General features: G+C 39.3%; 1 protein-coding gene across 1 annotated transcript; it reads left to right on the top strand.

Annotated features, from left to right (window-relative positions):
* The first annotated feature begins 7,210 nt into the window (after window positions 1–7,210).
* LOC140377046 (adhesion G protein-coupled receptor E5-like) lies at window positions 7,211–26,754 on the top strand. Its single transcript, XM_072462318.1, has 17 exons — window positions 7,211–7,381; window positions 11,654–11,728; window positions 11,943–12,086; window positions 12,164–12,301; window positions 13,383–13,523; window positions 14,005–14,039; window positions 14,771–14,893; window positions 14,975–15,131; window positions 15,692–15,811; window positions 15,887–16,086; window positions 16,298–16,465; window positions 18,473–18,667; window positions 19,730–19,947; window positions 21,912–22,070; window positions 23,452–23,623; window positions 25,462–25,572; window positions 25,648–26,754. Exons 1-17 carry the CDS (start codon window positions 7,351–7,353, stop codon window positions 25,687–25,689), a joined length of 2,229 nt encoding a protein of 742 aa, XP_072318419.1. The 5' UTR covers window positions 7,211–7,350; the 3' UTR covers window positions 25,690–26,754.
* Window positions 26,755–26,938: the final 184 nt, after the last annotated feature.

The raw sequence follows: 26,938 nt of genomic DNA, 5'->3' as shown, positions 1-26,938 counted from the left end.
ATATTAAATACACAAAGTCAACATGAACCTATTAAGGCAGTTATCTTTAATCAACGATTACATGTTGGCTAACCCTTCTATTGTTGGGTTGGGCCAAAATACAAATCTCAATAGTTTCATTCCATTATGTCGATAAAAAAATATAATATAATAATATATTCTGACAATATTTTAACAATGCCTCAGGAATGTGAAAATGGTTTTGATACATCTCTCTTTTTGCTGTTAGAACAGTTTTGATTATGCTCTATATTTGGATTTTCAGAAAAAAAACTATTGCAATATTATCCATATCAAGATATCCCCGCCTCTATCTGCAGGTACTGCCCTATTAACTCAATAGCATTGAATACATCTTATTTATAATTCACTTTACATTTGGGTTGTCAACCTTCTCACAATAAAAACTATTTCTGTTATCACAAAATGACTTTATTGACTATTTTCTGTATAGTTTGTAAAATGTTACCATAGCGCTGTAGGGTTAAGTAGGGTATGGTAACTAACCACACTCAGTATCACTTACCCGTAAAGCCGACTGCCTAATCAGCGATTGTTTTTTGGTTATAGTCTACAAGCCAAACAGTTATTTGTATTGTGCATTAAGATTTTTAAATATAATTTTAAGATAAGGTAAACGGTTTCTAGATAAAGAATATTTACAAATCAAGTTTATTGTTTTTCCCCTTTATGATATGTTGGTTTAATAACGCAGCTGCCTCTGTTATAAAACGTGTTTTAGAGAGATTGAAATCAACGAAAATTCCAATTAATCGTTGCAGCCGTAACAAACTACTTTTATTTACAAACGGTAGATTTAACAGTGGCTCCTAAAATGTAGTTTGTCGTGTGGAAGAAATCAAAAGAAGGACCCAAAATGTAAAACTGCTAAAACATAATGTCTAATGAACAAAATGTCAAAATATTCCAGGGATGAAATGCAGAATAGGCTCATTTACAGGGAACAGGGTAAAAAAATTAAAAACCTCAACACACAGAAAACAAAGGAACAAAACTGTATCCATGACAGAAACCATATTATTTCAGTGGTTTTATGATGTAGAACATTATGGGGTAATAGATGAAATACTTTTAACGCTCGGAAAAACTGAGCCTTACTGTGAACGAGGTGCGAGCGCGACATTTAAAGATGACTGAAAACAGGTCTTGGATGGAGCCGCTGCTTCCACAGCTGCTGCCAGACCAACGCCCGTATCTGAACTGTGACTCTGGCCTCCGCAAAGAAAACAGCACTAGGCATTGCCATTTTGCTTGTACAGCCTTCTTTACTCACATCTTCAAAGCTACAGGGAGGAAGCATCTGCCCTTTGTCACCTACGTCCACCCCCTCACTTCACAAGACCTGAGCCATAATAAATGGACCCCAGAGAGCAGAACAGAGTAGGGTCTTTACAAATATGTTTGATTTTATGTTACAGGAGGTTAAAACAGGGACAAATCCAGAAGGAAACACATTCAAACTCATTAATTCTGATGTATGTTTATAGTTACAGAAAAGCAGAACTGTATTTATATGTGATTTATAAAAGAAATATTCTCATTCAAGAGGTTTTGAGTCAGCAAGTTGTTTACCAAATAATAAACTGTAAAGGTAAGCCCATGTTTGATGTGCAATATAATCCTACCGAAAATGTCCCGATAAACGATGATATTGAAACTACTGACTCATAAACCAAGTAAACCCCTTTTCTAAATGTACATGATCACAAAGAAAAACTTACCATAATAGCAGAACGAAACACTTAAGTAGTGAGTGTCCATGAGTCATATACAGTAATTTATTTGCTGCTGCTAAAATTCTTTCCACTTTATTTTGATGTATGGACTATACATTCTGAGTTTGCTTTTTGCTTTAGTCCGTTCCACTAAAGTCTGGGAGAGGAGACAAATAGTGTTATATCTTGTATAATCTGTATTTGTAAAGTTTGGACACATATGTGCAGGACACTATCAAAATCAATACGGCAAACTTCAAAGAGATAATGAAAACAAGTGGTACAAAGGACAAATACTGAGCCCTAAAATATCCATCACAATCTATCAGATGGGTCATTTAAAAAAAAATAAAAATTATTGCAAAAATCAAGTCTACAAGCAAAATAATCATTAGTTGCAGCCCAAATATTATTGGAAGGTCAGACTGGGACCAAGTCATTCATTCCGACATGTGTTTACAGTTAATATCAGGGTTGACGTGTTTCGTATCTACGCAGAATTGACTCAAATAGAGAAACACATAAACACTGGAGTTCTGAGGACGCACCAGATTAGGCGGCCCAACACAATCTCTACAGATGGTTCACTGTGCGTTAAGAATCCCTGCATTTGTTTGGACTACGCTCTTGGCCACACACTGCTTAGTCCTAAGAGAGGAGTGGAAAATGGAAAAGGACATTCGTCTCGCTGCTGGCTGCAAAGAAGGAGAGCAAATATTTAGGATAATCGTCGGTAAAGACAGGTAGATTTAGAAATATTTATTCAGGAAGGAAATTACGACAGCTGCCTCATACAGGAAGTGAAGTGTACTCGGGGGTTTCCATGGAGATCATGGTACCAGCACATCAAAATCACTGCTTCTCTACTGTCTGGGTTGTAATATTTTAAATGGATTATAATTTGATTTACATTCTCTCAAACAAACATGTGCCACTGACTGTGGTCATGATGTTGACAGCCCGGACCATCAAACATCGCTTTGCATAAACAACTTCCCTTTCGCTGCAGATTGAACAAGTCAACATAAGATTGGACATTCTGCTAAAGGAGTTTTTTCATCATCATCATTTGCCGCTGCGACCACAGTGTTGTGTTGTTATCATTTGTTTCCATGGCGTTGTGAAAGTACTGATCTTTCGGTATCTCAACCACAAACTGCGCCCGAGCGTGTACATTACCAGTCAGTGTGTATACGCCAGTGGGCTCAAAACGATGAGTGTTCAAGAATGGGGCGTACAAACGTGGAGGACTAGTTCACGTCAGAGGTCAAAATGAAGCAAGTGACCCTCAGAGGCAACTGTTGTTGTGATTTTGGGCCTTACAAAAATAAATTGATTTGATTTGATTTGAAAACCACTTGAGGTTTTGAAAAAAACAGAACGCTCTGGTTAAAAATATGCCATATAAAAGCTTAGCGGCTGCACAGCACATGCCACTCAGTGAACCACACACAGTCGCTCTTTCTAGGCGGGAAGTGTGCATTAAAAGTTATTGAACAAGAGCAGCCCCCGGGCCAATGTTTCGACGCCCCAGGCCTCATACCAATTTTTGTTGGGCCTCAGGCTTCCTGTTAAATTTGCCCAAACCACCAAAAGTAATTTTCACTGTATAATTGGGGAAAATCTACTATTATAACCTTTATAACAACCATTTTGATGTGATGCCTTATTAAAGTGTGGAGGCTCATCAAAACTACATTAACATTTTAAATGATTAACTTTATTGTCATGTGTGTGGCCCTTCACCCCGTTTCAGATGTGGCCCTCAGTGAAAAATGTTCAGACACTCCTGAACTGTAGGCACAAGCATATTATGCATTAATGTACCAATGTTTCCAATGAACTGATGTGAGTTTGTATTTACGGAACAAATGCATTTGATCCATCGCTCAGCCATGTCCATAATCTCCAAAAGAAAACACGTAGGTCTATTTGAAAGTCAAATGCTTTACTTCTATGAACTACTTCTATGAACTACTTCTATGAACTACTTCTATGAACTACTACTATGAACTACTACTATGAACTACTACTATGAACTACTTCTATGAACTACTACTATGAACTACTTCTATGAACTACTACTATGAACTACTACTATGAACTACTTCTATGAACTACTTCTATGAACTACTTCTATGAACTACTACTATGAACTACTACTATGAACTACTACTATGAACTACTTCTATGGACTACTTCTATGAACTACTACTATGAACTACTACTATGAACTACTTCTATGAACTACTTCTATGAACTACTTCTATGAACTACTTCTATGAACTACTACTATGAACTACTACTATGAACTACTACTATGAACTACTTCTATGGACTACTTCTATGAACTACTACTATGAACTACTACTATGAACTACTTCTATGGACTACTTCTATGAACTACTACTATGAACTACTACTATGAACTACTACTATGAACTACTTCTATGAGCTACTTCTATGAACTACTTCTATGAACTACTTCTATGAACTACTTCTATGAACTACTTCTATGAGCTACTTCTATGAACTACTACTATGAACTACTACTATGAACTACTACTATGAACTACTTCTATGGACTACTTCTATGAACTACTACTATGAACTACTACTATGAACTACTACTATGAACTACTTCTATGAGCTACTTCTATGAACTACTTCTATGAACTACTTCTATGAACTACTTCTATGAACTACTTCTATGAACTACTTCTATGAACTACTTCTATGGATTACTTCTATGAACTACTTCTATGAACTACTTCTATGAACTACTTCTATGAGCTACTTCTATGAACTACTACTATGAACTACTACTATGAACTACTACTATGAACTACTTCTATGGATTACTTCTATGAACTACTACTATGAACTACTTCTATGAACTACTTCTATGAGCTAATTCTATGAACTACTACTATGAACTACTACTATGAACTACTACTATGAACTACTTCTATGGATTACTTCTATGAACTACTACTATGAACTACTTCTATGAACTACTTCTATGAACTACTACTATGAACTACTACTATGAACTACTTCTATGGATTACTTCTATGAACTACTTCTATGAACTACTTCTATGAACTACTTCTATGAGCTACTTCTATGAACTACTACTATGAACTACTACTATGAACTACTACTATGAACTACTTCTATGGATTACTTCTATGAACTACTACTATGAACTACTTCTATGAACTACTTCTATGAGCTACTTCTATGAACTACTACTATGAACTACTACTATGAACTACTACTATGAACTACTTCTATGGATTACTTCTATGAACTACTACTATGAACTACTTCTATGAACTACTTCTATGAACTACTTCTATGAACTACTTCTATGAACTACTTCTATGAACTACTACTATGAGCTACTTCTATGAACTACTTCTATGAACTACTTCAATGAACTACTACTATGAACCAACATTACAAAAGAATACTTTGTAATTTTGTTGACCACATTTCCCCAACATTGTATAAAATGAACGATTAACTTCCTTTTTAAAGCAACAACAGGAGCCACTCGGATCATTGAAGTCACGTCACAGCTATGTGAGCTGATGACTCACATTAAAGGTCACATGAAACAAATATCCAAACCAAAACATACAGGATGCATCTTCAGTTAGACGGCCTGGTGCTTTTACTAAGCTCATTATTGACTTAAGATCCTGAAGGATGATATTCAGATTGCGTTTGTCTCACTGCCTTCCTGTCACCATGACCGTGATTTGTGTGCGTTTTCCCATCCGTCTCCTCCATGTCTGGGTCTCTGCCTACGCACATGCGAAGATCATGAAAAATGAACCAGTCTTGAGAAGCTACTTGAAAAGTCAATGACAAAAGCCAATGAGAGAATAAAAGGGGAAAAGAGGTCACCACTGCTTGCTTTTCTCTCACTATGACTAAACTGAGAAAACCCATGTACTTTAACTTTATAGCCGCAATAGGCGTCGTAGGCGTGTTATTGTATCTTTCCTAATCTTCCTCCACGCACGACACGTCCAAAGTCTAGCTCTAATCACATAATACTGGCAACACCAAAGCAGCAATTATTAACTCGGATAAATGTGTAATACAATGTGAAGGTTAGAGTTCACCACCGCTAACCTCTTGCTCTTTATTCTTCTTTTATGGTCCAGGCCCATAGGGAGTAAAGCAAAACAAAAGCACTAAAACCGAAAAGGGAACTGCACTAGTGGAGAATAATCATCATTTAAGTGTTACAGCCAGTGCATGCAACAGTGACTCATTGTTAAAAATGTGGAACAATAAGCTCTGTTCTGGAAAAGCAGCAGAAACATGAACTAGATCAATATGGTGCTTTATATTAGCAGACTACGTTCCGTGCTGCCGTGTGGCTCAGTGGTAGAGTTGTGGTGCATATGCAGAGCCTCTCAGCTGCCTCTCTCCGTCCCGTCCCCTGCAGTTTGACAAAAGCCTCCACCTCGAGAAACTGCTGTGCCGTCCCAATAACATCCATGAACCAACACTCGAGCACAGACTTAAACATGCTCTTCTGGGTCGAATTCAGGCTTTTGTGGTGCAAGGGGGGGGAAAACCCACAGCTACTGAGGCCAAAAAGTACTAACTATACAGTACTTTTGATCCAGGATACTGCAGTGCCAATGAGGAGCAGTGAGTGACATGAAGATCCAACCGGACAAGACTCGAGCAGACCACTTCATCGCCGTCTACTGTTACTAACTACTACTTTAAGGCCATTGTTACTCCTTTCCACTTGACTGCACTAAAAAAACATGATGTTAAAGTAAAACTACTGAATTAAAGAATTAGACTTTGTACTTTGTTTTGGTCATAGAAGTTACACCATGGGACAGACGTCAGGGGGCTTCTCCTCTTCTCCTCAGTGGTGCCGTTGGAGAGTTCGGTAAATGCTTGAATCAGGGTAAAAAGGACTGGAGACTTAATGTAATGAATTGCTGGAGTTGGTGAGGACTTGGAACGGATGTGCAGTTACTTACTGGCAAAGCTCAAACGAACCGGCAGCTGTTTAGATGATCTGTTCGTCATCAAGCCCCCCTTCTCTCTGCCCCCTCCCAAAACTCAGCTCCCCCCGGTGTCTCTCATGAGTGCGTGAATAGCTCCTGAAATAGAGCCCACTGAAGCGAGGAGGGAAATCTAGACTGAAACCTTCATAAAAGGAGGGGGTTGTTGAGAGAGAGAAGGAGAGAACGAGAGAGAGTGAGAGAGAGACAGTGTCGCCAGAAGAATTCTGTGGAAATCCAGGGGGGGCGGCAAAGAAGGGGAGACTGAAAAAAACTGAAACAGAAAGACAAGGCCATCGCGATAAGTGAAAGAGAAGACAGAGAAAGGAGTGTGTGAGTTGTTAAGGGGACGAGGGAGTGAGGGAGTGAGGGCGGGGGAGGAGAGGCGTGCACCATGAGAAGCAGAGCACTTTGGCAGAGAGAAAGTTCACTCCACATTTGCACTGTCCTGCTTTGAGGGGAGATATCGGTTCCATTCACCTGTTTTTGAAAACGTTTGGGTGGATTTTCACTTCTACTGAGAACAAATACTCTTACCAAGGACGAGTCGTCAGAGCACGTTCCTTGACATGGAGCGTGGGAAGGAATTTCTTCTACTTGGTAAGTGTTCTTTAACATCTGGTCGTCAGAATCCAGAGGAAGAGGCAAGAACCAGTAATGATAATAATGTGTTGTGATGTTAAAGTGACATGGGTCATTGGTCACTACTGAAATATGTGCAGCCATTGTTGTCTTGTGTGTGTGCGGAACAGAAAAGAACACATCATAGTGAGAAAACCATGTGAAAGTTTAGGAACAGATCTGATTTGACTGTACTGAAAAGGTTGATTTTACTTCAGAATGGTTTTACTTCAGAATGGTTTTACTTCAGAATGGTTTTACTTCAGAATGGTTTTACTTCAGAATGGTTCACTCATTACTATGTGTGGGATGGGGACTAAGTAAACAAATATTAGAGTTGGGCAAAAAATCGAACTGTAGATAATATTTTAATATCGGGTATATTTCTCATAGTAAAAAAAGAAGCAACAAATAGAGCTGATTAACAGTGTAAATGATGTTGTAAACATAGACTTGCACTTTTTATTTCCCAAGCCCAATAAATCATATGGTCTTTATGTTCTTAAATGTAGAAGAAACATTATGCCTTTCACTGCCTTTAATCATGCTTATCTTTCGTGCTTTTTAAATTGTTATTAATTAATTTGCATATTCAGAAACCAATATGAACAAACATTTTAGTTTTAGTGTTCATGTTTTTTAGTCACCACATTGGCTCAGCCGTTACCATGGAAACAGAGATAAGCTTAACCACTCAGAAGCCCACAGATTTATAAGCCCAACACTATTTTTCACACTCAGAAAATAGATATTTATCAAAACATTTGATAAAGTTCTAAAGAAGTGCAACGGTGTCAGGTCAGGAAACACTTTGAAGTCGAAGAGTAATGAGAAAGAACACTGTATCAAAACTACTAAAAAGGTGTAAATATGGGAACCAATAGAATTGAAGCATCACCCGGAGACGACAAAAATTGTAAATTGCACAAGCCTGTTTAGGTCATCGACACTTCACACACTGATGGTGACTTCTCCATTTCTCTTTCCAGCCATAAAACGCAACGGGAAGTGAACAGACTTAAATGAAAGTCAGCTGAGCCTGGCACAAAGTCATCCTCTCAGTATTTTGAGATTTTTAGTCATAAAGTGTTTGCCGGTCATACTGTGTGACAGCCGTCTCTGGTCATAACAAGAGGACGCTAACACAGGCCCTATTGTGACTAAAGCAGGGAGACGCTCAGACTTGAACTGTTTATCTCCCGTGAGGCTGTGCATAGCCCGACGGGAACATGTGTACATTATGACTGAATTCTCATAGGCTTTTAGGGGTCAGAGACAGGAATTTGGCACAGAAAAGATAAACAAAGTAAGTGCATATAAAAGGTTAAGTTTTGCAGAACTGAGGAGAGTGGAACATCATTTCCACATTGGTGCACTGTTAAAAGTACAAGAGCATTTGAACTAGACAACGCTAGTGCCAAAGCTGCAACAAAATTCTAACCGTAATGAAAGAGCTTTTGCATTTGACTGAACCCGCACACGCAGCTTATCAGGACTGTGTCTATGAGAGTCTGCATTTTGAGATGGCTTTGTGAAAACTGGTGTATAAAATATGACTAAAAGTGTTTCAACTAGATGTGGGGAAAGCACTTTTTGAACAAGACACACAACTTTCTTATAGTTGGATAAACTGGTTGAGGAGGTTCAAAACTAACACGAGCAAGTTTAAAGGCTGTTACTTGCCAGTGCTAGTTAAATACACTACAATTTACACATTGCCTGTAACATTTTACGGTGTGTAGTTTCCAACCAGCGGACAGTCCAGAGGGAAGTGAGAGAGGGGGTCCCCAAAGCTTTGACGGCCCAGCACCTGGACCCCAAAGAGGTCCAGGTGCTGGGCCGTCTTGGATTATCACATTTCCACATACTTGATTGGGAAACATTGTAAAGACCAAAACAAAATCTTCCACAATTGCTGTTTATGAATAAAAACGGGGATTTCTTGGCTCTGACAGTTTGATTCTCTCTTGGACCACAGTTGGATCTACTGGAGAACAGCTCCAGGTCGAACGCTAAAACGTGATCGTTAGAGACACTTTAAAATGCTGTCATCAGAATGCTAAAAAATCTGGATCAGATGCAACTGGAGGCAAAGTGAAGTCGACCATAACATATTTTCAATGATTAAGTCACATCAGATCAAAATTCTGTACGTTTTAACAACAACAACAACAAAAAGTAAAAGATTTTAATTTCCAGGGTAGAAATGTCAGTTTGTTTGCTTTTCTATTAATTTCTATTAAAGGATGGAACAAATTACATTTTCAGCCTCAAAATTGTGTTTGAGCTTCACTAAAAGAATATTTTTGGTAAAGAATAATATATCTGTAGGTAAAATAAATATCAGAAAACTTTAACACTAGCATAGTAAAATCTCCCTTTGCTAAAAACAAAGCTAGCTCTGAGTTCAGCCTTAACCTAATTTATGACTAAACCAGCTTACCTCATTAAAACTGAATTCTTCATCCAAAATGTGTGTGCATTTTCTCTGCTTTTGTCTTCTTTGTATTATTACCAACCCGTTCCTGTCATTAACCAATGTTAGCTAGAGACTATTGTTTTTAGCTTGTTTGGCCCTCGCTTCTCTCCTCAGTGCTCCTCAAGTGCATTTCCTGCCACCTTCGCTAGTGAGGGCCAGATTATCTACATTTCTACATCATCTTCTTCTTCGAACATGCTTTAACAGTTCTGTCTCCCTTAAAAATGTTAATAACAGATTAAATTCCCCTTCTGTAATTTTTAATATAGTATTTAAAATAAACACTTCCTCTCTGCTCCTTACAAAATCCCTCTTTACATTGTATCTCCTGCAGCACAAGATGACATGTTCCGTTTCTGTCTCTGCTCCACACTCACATATAAAGTTTAATTCAACCCAGTTTCTCCCAACCTTAATTTTGTAACAGCCACTTGCTCTCTTCTACTCATCCCCAGGGTTTTCACCTTCCCTTCTTTCTTTTGCACCTGATACAGGTGTCTCTCCTTCTGCCCTTCATCACAGCACCGCTGCTGGGGTCTACCTCAAAAACTCTCTCTTCCTTTTGTAAATGCATTTTCCTGACCTGACACATGTTGGCCCTCCGACTTACTGCTTACTTGGTCCAAACAACAAAATATTCACTTTCAAATTCAACATTGTGGGGTTGTTTGTGGCCCTCTGCTCCATAGAAGTTTCAAAATGCGGCCCTCTGTGAAAAAAAGTTTGGACACCCCTGTTTTAGAGCCTGCTTAGCGAGACAATCAGCCATCTCATTTCCAACCACCTGCTCATGAGCAGGGGCCCACATTCATTTGACCTGGATTTTCTGACAAGTCTTAACAAAATCTGATATACTTCATGAGTTGGTCTGGTCGATTCTGCGATGAAAAAGCATGAATAATAGTCAATGAGGCTAACAAGTCAGAACATATCAGGGCTTCTACCCACAAGGCATCACCTTCATAATTGCAATCATCTCTACTGTATAAACTTCAAGGTGATCAGATGTCCATGCACCCTTGGCCTATTGTTATATTCCACACATTATCTTTTAAGGTTCGACAGCTTTATGTAGTTATGCTCACGTGAGTTGCATATAATGTTTTTTCTGCAGCATATGTTGATCATCATTCTACTTTTTGTTCTTTGTAAACTGCTAAATCAACTGCTAACATGAAAACAGTTTGATTGTAAATATGGGGCCATTGACTTCCTGTTGTGGAAGAAAAAATAGAATTGATAAAGCCCAGCATCTCATGGTTGAATTTCATTGTTGCAAGAAGTGATTTTTCATTTACTAGTTAGTACAGGGATGTGGGTGGAGATAGGGGGTAGGTGAAAACAGACACTAAACACCAGATGCAGAACTATGCCGGATTACTCAAACATGCATATTCATACACGTCTTTCAAGTCTCTAAGTAATGCAGAGGAAGTGCCACTCTTGACCACACTTCAGAAACACAGTGCTGTTCTATCTGTCCTAACAAGGTGTGAAAATCATCAAAAGAAAGGAACCATTGAGACATCTGCAGGAAGCTCTGTCTCTTCAGAACTGCAGCTGCTTTATTTAGAGAAGAGGGAGGTTTGCTTATTTCACTGGCTCCAAAAGTCAAACTTGATTAAAAATAGGACTGTCTGCATGGTCCACATGGTTTTGTTTTTCCCTTTATATTCAATTAGTTCCCAAGTGATTTTCCCAAAAGCATTTGTTTGGAAACTTATGCAATTACAAAGTGTGTAATTACGATGTACTTGTTCTGTGTTTTCTAGGTTTTATATGTGTGTTGGCGAACTGCATCGCTCCATGTCCAATGGGGTTTATCTCAAAAGGAATTCATTGTATCGGTAATTAACAAACCTTTATAATACCATTTTAGGAAGTTCTTTCTTTGAACAAGAACAAAAATACTGCAATTTCTCGAGTCATTTTCCTTAATTATTCATAGTCAAAGCTACTTGACCATTTTAGGCAATACTTATGGACTTATTCTAAAATTGCTTGTACATTCTTAACTCCGGTCAGCTTTGTGTTTGATTGAATTGATGTTATTATTTTTAGACAACAATGAATGTGATTCTATTGAGGTCTCACCATGTCCGGAGAATTCAAACTGCTTTAACACAAACGGTAGCTACTATTGCGAGTGCTTGATCGGATTCCGAGCTATCAAAGCCACCAAGAATTTCGAAGGACACTGTGAAGGTGAGCGACAGCTATGACTGTTGGATCAGCTAAAGTGTTCTTGATTCTCACTAAAGGCGGTTCCTCTTTTTGATCAGATGTCAATGAGTGCAACGAAACCTTGGGCAAATGTGGACCGGCCGCCATTTGTAAGAACCGCATTGGAAGCTACAGCTGCACCTGCCGCCAAGGATACTACAATGACACCAGTGTTTCTCCACATGGGCAGTGTGTAGGTGAGTCTGCTTTATTGCCCTGAGTGCACATAAAAGCAAGGTTATGAAGACAAAGAGGCGGCAGAAGAACACAGATATGCAGCATTAAAATACAGTTCATGAGCAGGAGTATTACAGCTTTTGAGCAGCTGAATATTGCGTGGACAAAGGATGTTAATGCCTCTCGTGATCTTCATGCGAGGCATCATCTCGTACCTTCGTCCAGATGGAAGGAGACAGGATGCGGTCCTCATGGGACGGTGTGTGTGCACTTTGAATCTTCTGAGCAAGATTCAAAGTGCAATTGTCGGCCAAAAAAGAGATGCTGTCAGTTTGTTTCCTGGAAATCATTGTGCATGAATGAAAGCGACCACAGAGTCAAGATAGTTATGATTACTACTCCTGTCCATTTTGAAACAGACACAGTACAAAAATAAGTATGTATAAGTAAGTAAGTGTGTGTTAAAGATGTGTCTCCACATCTTGGACTTCGTATTGCGCTGTGCCTATTTATGGAGAGCGGACTTTTCTGACTGTCGGCCTAAAGAGATTGTACATCACGAGTCTTGCAGCTTAAAGATTGTTCACTCTTGCAGTGACAAACATCTCAGTTGCATCAGTCCAGTCCAGTGCATTGTTTCACGCTGTCTATTCATTAGCTATTTGTAGAGTTACCAGCAGATGTTTCCATAAATTGACAGTGAGCAGCTGTACTTTGTTTGTCTCCAGGTTTGCTATTGCTTCAGAATCTTAAATAAGTAACAGCAATCACCATTTTACATGAGAAATTACACCCGCTCTGTGTAATTTATTTCTTTTCAATAATAATAGCTACTTACTTCAGCTAATTTCTTCAGTTAAATGGGTCATAAAATCTCTGGACAAAGATCATTTCTCTTGAAATGCCAGACTAATATTTAAGCTCACTCGTAAAGGTTCTAGTAAAGTCTGTAAAGATGCAGTGAAACATTTGTGCTGTGAGTGCCAAAAGTGGGTCCTACTGAACAAGCAAAACCGTTTTATTTGTGAGAGACACTTCAAACACATTTCTGGCTTTGACGCAACATCACAACCGTATGTTTGCTTTTGTACTTTCCTTTAGATATCAATGAATGTGAGAATGCCGAACTGAAACAAGAGGAGATCTGTGGAGTTGGGACTTGTAAGAATCTGGATGGGAGTTACTGGTGCAAGTGTCCAAAAGGCTACACAAACTACAACAACGGAAAGACGCCATGTTCAGGTGCATTGTCTTTATTGTCTTTGGGCCATAGGTTTGAGTTGGATGTAAAAACGTTAAGGTCGGCAAAAGGCCAAGGAAAATCCAACTCATTTTGGTTTGGATCAAGCTCGCTGTTAAGAGTAGAGAGAGTTTCATGTTAATCTGATAATTCTTTAACATTTTGTGATATCAAACAAAGTTGCCAGTTTTTTTTCTTTCTTTTGTGTGTGTGGAAAGAACATTTTACCCAGAACCTATTTGTGTTTCATTCTCTGCCTGGACACTTCCTAACACATCTATTTTTCTCTTTTATAACCATTCTAACACAGCACGGTAAAACACAGTTAACGTTTTCATTATTGTTTTTTTTTTGCCTTGATCAATTTGTCCTTCTTTGCATCTGCTTTGAATTATTCAGCTGTAGATATCATCTTTATGCACAGTTGTACCAGACACCAGCCAATTCTAATGTAATCTCTGTGATGCATTCTTGTTTTTACAGAATTGGACTGTGACAGCTTCATTGCACCGGGAACGGTAAATTGCATGCACAATATACATTATGATCATCAAGGCCTATGTGAAAGTAAATTAACATATTTAGTTTATTTGGAAGACTTACACATGATCGTAACATTTTGTCAATTATTTAACGTTTTTTACCATTTGTTCTCAAGGCAGTGACAGTAGCTTTGTCCCATTGTCCAAAGGGATATAAATGTGTTAGTGATTTTAGATGTTCAAGTGTTAGTGATGTCAGTGCTAAACCCTCTGAATAACTGACACAGTAGTGGATGAAGCAATCACTGTTGTTACAAACATAAGAAAAGTGCTTTCACTTGTCAGTTCAGTTGAAAAGTGGCGTATCTTATGCAAAAGCAAATACAATTGCTTGAGTACTTTTACTTTTTCGTTACTTCCCACCACTGTTGACGGACCCTAAAATGTCTAAAGAGGTCCAAGCCAAAGACCCAAAGCTACAGGGAAAAAGCAGCTGAAGATGAGATTAATATATCATTGTGTTGTTACAATGCTCTAAACTGATTTTCACCAGACTTAAATATTTTACTCTTTGGGCATTCAATCCCTTAAAAAGTGTCTGAATTGGACTACAGTGATAATTTGACTTTCCAAATAGTTTGATGTAAGACTATAATAACATATTCCCTTTGCCTTTAGTGTAGTTTCTTCGAACCAGTGACATACTAAACCAACTCTACCTATTTAGGGTTGTGTAATTGAACCTTACTCTATTTTGCTTTTCGCAGTCTTCTTCTCCGTCACTTAGCGGCCTGGCAGCCATTTCCTCCATGATGAGGAACAGATGTTTGGATCTGTCAAGCTCCACGGCGCCTGACGAGGGGAAGGCTGATGGAGAGGCGCTACTGGAGGTAAGAAAAGCACTTTCAAACTCACTCACAGATGCGCAAATGGCCTTCAGGTGTTTTACTGTTTGCTTTACTTTGGGACAGAAACTTTTCACCGCCACAGAGACGCTCCTGACGCCCCTTCAGAAGCTGGACAGGGGCGAGGACGTGACCGACCTGCTCCATACCCTGGAGGACTCCATCAGGTTCATCGGCCCACAGCTCAAACACAGCCGCAACAGGATCGAGACCACTGAGACGGGTGGGAATTGCACTGACGCTAACCAACTAACTAATTTAACTGTGTCTTGACACACTGAGAGAGTCATGAAGAGGTTTATGGACAGGACTGGCACGGAAAAGCAGCTAAAATGACTCTATAAATAAACAAATATATTGCAGTGAGTTTAACCTATGTGAAGAAAACAGTATGCAAAACGTCTATGTGTCAATAAGAGCTGGAAAAGGTTAATGATTAATCACAACAAATCGAGTATTGAGTTAATCTAATTTAGTGATCAAATAACAATCATTATCTGGTCAGTACACAGACTTCCGGACCTGCCATGTGCTTAAAAAAGCATTTTCATGACACTGTAAGCAAGGGTTACATCAAAATGACACAGGAAACATGTACGTCAATGTTTTTGATGAAAAATCCTCAAGCGTCATCACATTAACTTAATCTGAGTCAAATTTGGTCTCTATTCACATGATCCAAACAACTAATTGATTCATGAAATAGAGAAATACAAATCATGCATTTTAGCCCCAGTATGAATAGATAGTGTTTTCTAAATAATAATGTCTAAACTAAACCAGATGCTGAGATCGCAGTGCAAAAGGGTGACACTCGACCCTCTGGAGCAGTGAGTTTGACCAGTGAAAACGCACGACTCGACACGGACTGGGCCACAGCGTCTGGGACAGGCCCTTATCCTGGTATTTATTTATTTTTGCATAATTTTCTATAAAAGTATTTTCAGATTGTGTGTGAAAATGACTATCAATCTCCAGGGTTTGCCATGGCTGCACTGCTGAGTTATAAAAACCTGGACAAATATGTGAATCAGTCCTTCGATGGGCTCAAGAAACAAGAAAAAAGCAACACTTACACGTCATTGAAGATCAACTCTAAAGTGGCTTCCGTTGTCGTGTCCAACCCTTCCACTCAAAACCTGAGCCACCCGGTCTACATAACACTCAGACATGTTGAGGTCATTTCATTCATTCATTATGCCAAACTCTATCATGTATTTAAACTAGAAGAGTAACAATCTAATGCATGGTCTCAGCGTCTTTGGGTCACTGAAAAGCGCTATATAAATAAAAGTTATTATTATTATTATTATGGTTGAAGTTTGTAATAAAATACAGATAAAGGATTTTTGAAGATGGTTTTAACGGTTTTCCATGTTGCTTGGACAGGCCAAAGAGGAGTCTGACGAGCTGAAGTACATGTGTGTGTACTGGAGTGAGGGCGGGGCCTGGTCCACAGACGGCTGCAGTCAACACGAGTCTAATGCCTCACACACAGTCTGTCGCTGTGAGCATCTGAGCAGCTTCGCCGTGCTCATGGCCCTGTATCCTATGGAGGTAAGGGTCGCCACGGAGACTCAGTCAGCAAATATCATGGAGCTGTCATCTAGTTTGATTCAAATGAAATACGTTTTGGAAAATATTACACATGCGTCCAAGACTCATGTCAGGGATTGTCTTTTGTTTGTATTTTTTTACAAATACCATTGTTTTTTTGACAATCAGCCTAAAACAAGGGTTAAAACGGAATAAATCTGGACTGAACTACACTTTTACTCTGTGAATACTGAATAAACTGCAACAATGTATGTCAGACTTAGGTTAAGTAAAGCAAAGCAAAAAATATTTACTTGTTTACTAGTTTTCTTTAATGTCATATTTTTGATGACTATGATGAAAACGGAATTAAAATAAAATTAACAAAAATGATAGCGTAAAGTACCATATTTTCCGGACTATAATATCGCACCTTTTTTCATAGTTTTGCCCGGGGTGCAACTTATACTTATATTTATACTTATATACTTATATGTGATATTATTTGTTATTTTCACACTTGCAACCGCATTTCATACTTATTTTTAGCGACTTATTGTCCGGAAAATACGGTAGATATTCTTTGCGAATGATAAAAACTAAACATAAATGAATGAAAAGAATGAGAGAAAAGTAGATCCAAGTTCAATCCCAAAACCAGACGGGTATAAACAAACTCAAGGTCCAAGGAACATGTCTTATTTGCCATTGATCAAATAAAAAAAATTAAAAGAATTCTGGTTGATTATGGTTTTGTCAACTAAATGCAACTAGCATGCAATTTTGTCTACTAAAACTAAATCTAAATAAATCAATAACAATTTACTTTACAATGAAAGCCTATAAAGGAGTGTGATGTATAATACTGTCATTATTCAGTTGAAACTACAAATGACAGATTGTAGTAATTTTCCAAGGATAAATGCTTCTGAATCCGACAATTCTCACTGTATTGTTTTGGCAGGACCACGTTGTACTTATGTCTTCATCAATCTAGCATCTTTAAAGACTTTTCCTGCTCATCATTTTGGTTTTGTGGTCCAAACTGTAACTGCTGATGTCGCTCCAAGCCTCAACTATTTTCCAACAGCGGCAGGCATCTGTTCTCCATGAAACCAACCTCATAAATCCATTAGTCTTCACTGCTGACCACACAGTAAACAGACAAGCAAAGAGTCATGTGTGAGACAGCTGGTTATGCAGGATCAGAATAATAACTGCCTTTATAATCATGATTCATTCATACACAAATCTACAATGGTTTGGTGAGATGTGAGAAATGCACTGAAAACGTGTGTCTCGACTGTGCATCTCTTCTCCACAAACATGACTCGTGCTTGCCCTGGTTGTTTCCATGGAAATTATGTCCCTTCAGCAATAAGATTACACAGTATTTTATAAAACGTATCTACCTTCATTTAGAGAGTTTTTTTTTTTATGTCTTTTTTTACAAAACAAAATCGTTTACTGTAGAGTTTTGAGGTTCAATGGAAAAGAGAGTGAAATACATAAAATAGAGAAGGCAATGTATATTTTTTACCACTGTACGACAGGGCCAGCACAAGCTTCCATGAGTAGATCTAGTTAAGCTGTTTAGATATAATTTTGTGCAATTACTGCCCGTAGACCAAGGGTGTCCAAACTTTTTTTCACCAAGGGCTGCATTTTGAAACTTATACGGGGCAGAGGGCCACAAACAACTTGACAATGTCGAATTTGTTGAATGACAAAGTGAATCATTGGAAATTTTGCATTTGACGTAATTGCGATGAGCCTCCACACCTTTAATTAGACCTAGAACATTAATATTAGGTTGGTATAACATCAATATGCCCGAATTTTCCCAATTTCAAAGGAAAAATTACTACTTTTTGTTGTTTGGGCCGACATAGCAGGAAGCCGGAGGGCCAACAAAAATTGGTCTGAGGGCCGCATTTGGCCTCCGGGCCCTAGTTTGGACATGTCTGCCCGTAGATGATCCACTTTGAGACTCTTGTTAATACGATGCGTTCCTTCCTGTTCCCCTAGCACACATTTGGACTGCAGCTGGTGACAAAGATCGGCCTGATCCTTTCCCTGTTGTGTCTGGTCATGTGCATCCTCACCTTCTCGTGCTGTCACTCCATCAAAGGGACGCGCACCACCATCCACCTCCACCTCTGCATCTGCCTCTTCGCGGCTGACCTGGTCTTCCTCGCTGGCATCGCGCAGACTAAACCAGTGGTATGTTTGGACAGAGAGAGCCAACGTCACGCTTCAGCCGCTCGACTAAGCACGGCGGACGTCACTCCAACCGGCCGTAAAACATGTGCTATTTGACACAGACAATACACTCTCAAGAGACACAGTTAAGCCACTTTTATGACCTCGTTAGTACTTATCAAGTCTTATTAGCGTGTTAGCCAGGCGTTTGCCACTTTATGAACCGACTGTTTGGCTCTTTGTCGTTCCACTTCCGTTTCCCCTTCCTCTTAAATGCGTCTCCTTTGTTTCCTCATCCGTTAAGCTGACCAAAATAATACGTCTGACCTGATGGAGGTAAATGAACTGTGGGTTTGAATATGAACTTTTTAAAGAGGTTGTAATTTACTCATAAAACATGTTGTGGCCACTGTTTCCGACAATTAAGTCTAGGATTATCAAGATGACCTCCACGGATACTGTAGCTAGCGTCGATTGGAGACACCAAAGTAATGATTTAATTGTCTTCGTCGGGAGATATGGCAGAGATCGCTTCGTGACATTTGTGTTGTCCTTAGTTTATGAATTTGTCCCTAAGCCTACTAGATTTTCTCCACTGATTTCACAAATGTCCTTCTTAACTGGAAAAATATATTTAAAACAATATCCTGCAGGAGTAGCAGCTTAATGACTGTTGAGGGGCCAGTGGGAGTACAAGGCCTATTACTGCTACTGCAACTGCAATGACTAACAATGTTACAATATTAGTACATCTTAAGCACAAACTGGTTTTATTTTGACTAAAGTCCACTTTCTAACCTTTGCGCCAAAATGTATTTACACACAGTGGGGTCCTGGCTCAGTGTTGGCGTCAGTACTTCCTGTTTAAGTCTGTCTCCATGGGGTTTTCGTTAAGCCAGTCCAAAATAAATAGACAAATAGAAAAAAGGGGCGCATGCTCTAATATCTGGTAGGACCGATGTTAGCTTTGATTACAGCGCACATTCACTGTAGCATAGATTCAATAAAAGCCCATAAAACATAACTGAATCGTGTTTGCGCAATGTGTTGTCTTTTTAATTCAGTTTTTAATTGTGTTTTCAGGGTGGCTGCCGGCTTGTCGCGGCTCTGCTCCATTACTTCTTCCTGGGGGTCTTCACGTGGATGTTGTTGGAGGGAGTGCAGCTGTACCGGATGGTGGTCCTTGTTTTTAACGCCACAATGCGACCTCTTTACCTCTACATCTTTGGTTACGGGGCGCCGCTCGCTGTTGTCATCATCTCTGCCATCATTCGACCCTCGGATTACGGCACAGACCAGTAGTGAGTACAGAGACTTCATGATATTTGAAAAACATGCAATATTTCAAGACAAAAAAAAACTACGAAAACTTGTAATTACCGATACTCAGAAATATCAGATCTTAATATCAAGAATTAAGAATAATGATGATGTAACATGTGCAACAGGTGGGTGGGGTGTCCTTGCCCCAAGTGGAGGAGTTCAAGTATCTCGGGGTCTTGTTCACGAGTGAGGGAAGGATGGAGCGTGAGATCGACAGGCGGATCGGTGCAGCGGCTGCAGTGATGCAGTCGCTGCATCGGACTGTTGTGGTGAAGAGGGAGCTGAGCCAAAAGGCAAAGCTCTCTATTTACCGGTCGGTCTACGTTCCTACCCTCACCTATGGTCATGAGCTTTGGGTAATGACCAAAAGAACAAGATCGCGGATACAAGCGGTCGAAATGAGTTTCCTCCGCCGTGTGGCTGGGCGCTCCATTAGAGATAAGGAGAGGAGCTCGGCCACACGGGGGGAGCTTGGAGTAGAGCCGCTGCTCCTCCACGTCGAGAGGAGCCAGCTGAGGTGGCTCGGGCATCTGTTCCGGATGCCTCCTGGGCACCTCCCTCGGGAGGTGTTTCAGGCATGTCCCACCGGGAAGAGGCCCCGGGGAAGACCCAGGACACGCTGGAGAGACTATGTCTCTCGGCTGGCCTGGGAACGCCTCGGGATCCCCCTGGAGGAGTTAGAGGAAGTGTCTGGGGAGAAGGAGGTCTGGGAGTCCCTGCTCAGACTGCTGCCCCCGCGACCCGGCCCCGGATAAAGCGGCAGAAAATGGATGGATGATGTAACATTTTGGTCGCAGCACAGTAATAGCATGTTACTGGGTGATGATGAGGATCAATCAAATTACCATGAAATAAAGTAGGTGATTCTGTCTCCATGTGTTATTACCATTCTATTACAGTGCTAAAGTAAAGTACCACAAACATTTCATTCTTTTACATTCTTTTACATTCATCAAATGCACGGTACCAATATCAGAGTTCAGTGTATAATTTGTGACGCAGATAAAAGCCTTTTTAATAAGGTCAAAATAATTTGTTTTATTTTTTATTACAGTGTATTTTTAGAGGGCTTTTCCACCTACAAGGCACTCAAAGTTCTTTATTGGGCAATGTGGGTGAAGTGTCTTTCCTAAGGACACAACGACAAATTTTCCTAATGTCAAGTCAGATGATTTTCTGCCTTCAAATCACCTCATGAACCCGGAGCCAGCGTCAGTAGTGAGCTATTATCCTCCACCACAGGCACCAAAACAGACACATGTGGACTGTTGTTAATGAACATACATGAAATACACGCTGTGAACGGATTGTAGCCATGGGCGAATTTCCATCTGTTGTCCCACATTTGCTCTCACAACACACTCTCATTCACACTCTTGTTATTATTATTATACTCTTGTTTAGGGAGATTACACTAGACACTATTTGTGTGGTATTGTCCACTGATTTCACAAATGTCCTTCTTAACTGGAAAAATATATTTAAAACAATATCCTGGAGGAGTAGCAGCTTAATGACGGTTGAGGGGGTGGTCAGCCTGCTCTAGAATGCAACTTTGAGACACAGGGCCAGTGGGAGTACAAGGCCTATTACTGCAACTGCAACTACTAACAATGTTACAACATTATTACATCTTAAGCACAAACATTTGTCCCACATTTGCTCTCACAACACACTCTCATTCACACCCCAGCACACTATTGTACCAGTACACGTTTTTAGAGGTAAAAATGTACCATAAAAGGGGAGAAATATCACAATATACTCTTGTTTAGGGAGATTATGTGTGTGGTATTGTGCCTTGAATGTTCAGTAGTTGCAGGTAGTGTGCAAGTGGTGAGTGTGGTATGTCCTCACACCATCCGTCTCAAAAGCCTCCATTATCCAGGTGCTGATGTAAACTAAATGTACTGAAAAGCATCTGTTTCTACTTTCTCTTTAGCTGCTGGTTGTCTCTGAAGAACGGCCTCATTTGGAGCTTCTTTGGCCCCGTTTGCATCGTGATCATCATGAACGTCTTATTCTTCATCATCACTGTGTGGAAACTGGCTCAGAAGTTTGCCAGTCTCAACCCAGACCTGTCCAAACTTCATAAAATTAGGTAAGTTTAGGTGTTTTTATCTAGACAGTCTCGCTGTAGCTTTTAATCACACATGTCACGCTTGGCTCGTCAGTTCGTGGCAGCTTGGGGGAATGGAAAACACTCAAATGGAAAGAGTAAAATGTAAGGAATGTTTTCTTATCCAAGGACTCATTTAAATCCAATGCCACCCGTCTACGCAGCGCATTAGTTTTACCGTCAAGGCTGCATTCATTTAAACTCTTAGAGATTCTTTGGATGCGTTTTATAGTCCATCTAACATTGACATTCATTTAAGTCCTAACAAGGTGTTAAATAAATTTTACTTTTTTTTTTAGTAAAGTGGTTAGCATTTTGATTCCAGAAACAGTGTAAAAGTTTGCCAGTTTATCCAATCAAATGCTTTGTTGATCCATTTGTGTACTTTAGGTTAAGTTGGGATTAAGTCATTTAGTTTGCCTCTATCGCCACTCTCCAGTTGTAGCTGGATGTAGCCTGCTCCACACCGGCTGTAAAAGTTACACCTGGGCGTAGCTCACAGAGGGCTTACTCTAAGTCCACTAGGCACTGATCGTAACTATAAATTGGTCTTAACTTTCAGGTTTAAGTCGGACGTAGTTTAAGACCAGCCTTACAACCAGTTGATGCACACGGCTCCCAGCTTGTCTCCATGGAAATGTCTTTTACATAGATACAGTCAGCAACGCATCATATTAGATGATGTTGGTTTAATAGGAAACGCAAGTAAAATGTAAGGAATGTTTTCTTATCCAAGGAATCATTTAAATCCAATGCCACCCGTCTATGCAGCTCTTCTAGTCTAGTTTTACCGCTCTTTTAAGATGTTTCCTGGTAAACTAAGTACATTTGACACACAACTAATTGGAGTCTTAATAGAGTTTGTTGATATGGCAATTCCTTCTTAAAACACAGCAGGCGGCGCTAGCATTGCTGTTACCATTTAGAAAAAAGTGAGTTGGCATTCTGTGGAACATTCTGTACTAATTAAATAGATGGGGCAACGTTTTAAGTAATGTTTTAATGATACATCAGTAAATACTAGACTTTGAATGAATTTGGCTTTGTTTTAGGCCTGTATCTCATGTGGTTTCAGGGACTTCCAGCTGCTTTTTGTGAGGGAAAGACAGGAAACAGGGAGTAAGAAGCGTGTTACATAAAATACTATCCTCTAACCATAAATCTGCCCGGATCCACAGAAGCCATCACTCTCTAATCTGCAACACTCACATTACAAAAGGCTTTTTCAGGGTTTTATCTTTTGTTTACTGCAGAAGTTTTCAGGGGGAGTTTCCTTGTGCTGAGTCATACAAATGTCCCCGAGTCCTGTCAATATTTTGTGTTTTCTTATCTTCTTTTCCATTGCCTCCTCTCTCATCTGCAGAGCGTTCACTGTGACAGCCATCGCCCAGATGTGTATACTCGGACTCATGTGGGTGTTTGGGGCCTTCCTGTTCGAAGGAGCCGCAAACTCAGCAGTGGCTTATATCTTCACCATCCTCAACAGCCTGCAGGGGGCGCTGCTGTTCATCATGCACTGCTTACTGTCAAAACAGGTAAGTGATCGTGACCAGTGGTGGACAATTTGTACTCAAGTAAAATTAGAGTTAGGTTACATGGCTAAAAATATACTCAAGTACAAGTGCTTCACCTCCAATTTTACGTACAGCTGGGGTACTTTAATTATTTTTTTTTTTTTCGTAAATGAGTAAAATGTGTGTATGAAAATCTGCCCTCTGATTGGCTGCTCTTGCTTGGGTCGTCCATAGTTTCACTTTGCTGTTTGGGAAAAGCAGTTTTAAAGCCGAGCACGTGCCTGAAAATGAATGCATGTGAATATCAACAAAGTGCCAAAGGGTTTGTGAGCGCAAGGGACGAGTTGGACACATTTACATACCTAAGTGAAAACCTCAGCTTTAGATAAATAATACACAAGAAAAATACTACTCAGACTAGACTGCTTGTTATTTGTTACTTGTTTTATGCAATTTAGCAACATGTTAGATCAGTCTTTTATCAAAACTTGATTAATTTAACAGTTTAAAACACTGAATGACGTTTTTTAAACCACAGTCCACGTATTCTCTGATCGTGGTTAGCAGAGCAATATGTAGTTTCTGAGCATTCCCATCTGATGAAATGGCATTGTTTATGCAATGAGACAAGTGGAAACATATTCTTCATTTATTGAGGAACAGATTACTACTTCCACATGTTTTATTGGTTAAGCTTCAGTAAAAGTAATGAATAATTTGTATTGTATTATGCGTTATCATAGACCAAGTCTTGGAGGTGCTATAAAATGTTACTTTAAGAATAAGCCATTAGCCAGATTTTCAGAGCAAGCCTTTGAAAGAAGCTCTAAACAAGCAGCCACAGCCCCACACAAATAAGTTAATAGATACACATTAGCTAAATGTTTGTGTCGCTGTTGAATGAATGCTAATATGATATTTCATATTTCAATAGCATATTTAACTTTAATAACAACTTTAAAACATATTTTGATGAGAAAGCTCCATGGGAATGTTTCTTTATTTATTCAATTTTGTCCACATCTGCTAAAAGGGAACTCTCAAGGTGCTTGATATTCATTCATACATTTATTTTCACTTGTGAGTGACTGGAGCCTATCCCAGTGACTTTGGGCCTGAGCGGGGTACACCCTTGGAAAGGGGTCAGCTCAGTGCAGGGTTAACATTGCTTGATATGTTGTACTTAAAAAGAAAACTTATTTCCAGTCAAATCAATCATTCTGGGAAGCATCAGGGTCAATTTGTTCTTCAAACCCACAAATAAAAAATACCCTTAAATACAATCTAAATAAATAGATACAGATTAAAAAAAAAACTTTATTAAGTCCGTAAATCTAATATTTAGTTAATTTACCTTCAGCTTAAAAAGAAAAGAAAAAAATTGTCAAAACACAACAAATGTGTGTCAATCAGCCGATCCCTCCTGAAACCAGCTTTACTCATTCATATGGTTAACAAAGAAAATCGAGGCAAGATTTAAAGTCTGATTTCCTCTGTGCAGAGTTTGTTCACTTATAATGAGAGTAAATCAGACATCAGAATACAAAACACAGCGGGCCAGCTTCACAAAGGCCCCAGCCAATTGTTTGTGCTCCAAAGGGTTTAGGAACAGCTTCAGTTTTAATTGGGGCTCATTTTCAGGCGTTTTAGGAAAAAATAGGCCTCCAGCACATTTTAGTCACCACTGGGTCTATTACCGTGAAACAGACACGAATACGGCTGGAAATCACCTCTGTATATCATCTGAAAGTGCCACTCAGGAGCAAGCCCAGAAAAACAACCAAACACAAAAAATAGAAGCCCAAAGTTGCTGTAAAGAAGAACCCATCTAAATGTTGTTGTGTTGGCGCCCTCTGCAGGTACGAGATGAGTACGCGCGCATCTTCTCCTGCATCTGCACTCCAGAAAAGAAGAGGTACTCAGACTTGCTCAGCAGCACAAACCCCTCCAGTAGCCAATCACAATCACAGGTCAGTGCAATGCAGTCATTGTTTAACGGGCTTCTGAGTTTCCTTTGTATGACCACTCGTATCATGTTCACGCAGGGGTCCCGGAGCGGCCAGGACACGGGAGAGTCGCAAATCTGAAGAGCCGGACTTCTCAAGTTTCAAATTCACTCTTTAGGCTTTTCAATTTCCGTCAGTACTTTATTTAGAGAGTCCTAAACTGGAGTTGGGATCCCATGAAGTTTAATATTTAAAATAAAATAAGTTTCAGTAATACTCTTGTGACTTGCAAACACAACACATTGGTTGTTTGACAATAATTTGGTCATCACTATGTTTATATTGTAAAAGGACTTATTTTGACTTGTTATTGACCTTGAATTTTAAAACCCTTTTTAAAAAAAAAAAGGTTTTTAATAAAAAGCCAAACCGTAACGACTACAGAACGTCCCTGATGTGTTCATATTGGACATTCTGCGCAAGCATAAGCTGTACTGGACTTAGAGGGAGAAAAATCTGCTATTTATTTTTTACCTAGCCTAGAACAGTGAATGGGGGGTATTCTTGTACTTGTATGTATTATGGACAAATGACTTATGAAGTGCCTCTTAAACATGGGAAACTTTTAGTAGAGGTTAATGCAACAAAATAAGTGGTTTCTTGGTCACTTATGGCTCTTTGTGGGTTGCAGCTTTGCGTCCTTCAAGTATTTGGGACATTTAAAGTACCACAACAAAAATAAACCTTTTCTAGATTGTTACTGGGAAACGGCCTTGGCTTCCTTATCGACCCAGACTGTTTACTCAGTTAAATTGTTTGTTTCCTTTTCATCACATTTTTGCACACACTGTCCGTCTGTATCAGAACCTCTAGTTGTTGAGCTTTTGATTTATTTTGCTGCACTTTCTCTGTCTGAAAACTTGACACCAGCCTTACTGTTACAATGTAAACCAGTTTACACATTGTATAAAGCTAGAAGTGTAATATATTTGTGTCCTCTCTTACTGGGTGTGTGCGCCACTTTTTACAGAACATGTATATATTTGATTGTTTTGGCATTGTGAAAAGCCAAACGCCTCATGAAGCATCTTGTGAATGTAAAAACTTCTACAAAGGTATATGAGCCTATTTTTGTACTTTTTGTTGTATGTTTGGTACTATTTTCTTCATAAAGCGATTACACAGATTTTTAATAAAGCTTTCTTTAAGCAGTTAAATTGAAAGTGTCATTTGTTGATAGGGAAAATGTTCAGCTTTCCAACTTAAGATGATGAGTCAATTTAGCTTTTATGCCTTGAAAAAGTTGGAGGTGTGACTCAGTGGTTTGCAACAGGAAAGCATTATTTTACAATTTAAAATGCCCATGTTGTGTTTCCACCTGTCTCCTGGG

The sequence above is a fragment of the Eucyclogobius newberryi genome, unplaced genomic scaffold, assembly GCF_026437365.1.
Source record: "Eucyclogobius newberryi isolate DKJ021-1_F unplaced genomic scaffold, fEucNew1.0.hap1 SCAF_4, whole genome shotgun sequence".
NCBI classification, from domain to species: domain Eukaryota; kingdom Metazoa; phylum Chordata; class Actinopteri; order Gobiiformes; family Gobiidae; genus Eucyclogobius; species Eucyclogobius newberryi.
Note: the sequence above shows the minus strand (reverse complement) of the source record. Positions and strands in the feature narration are given on the sequence as shown.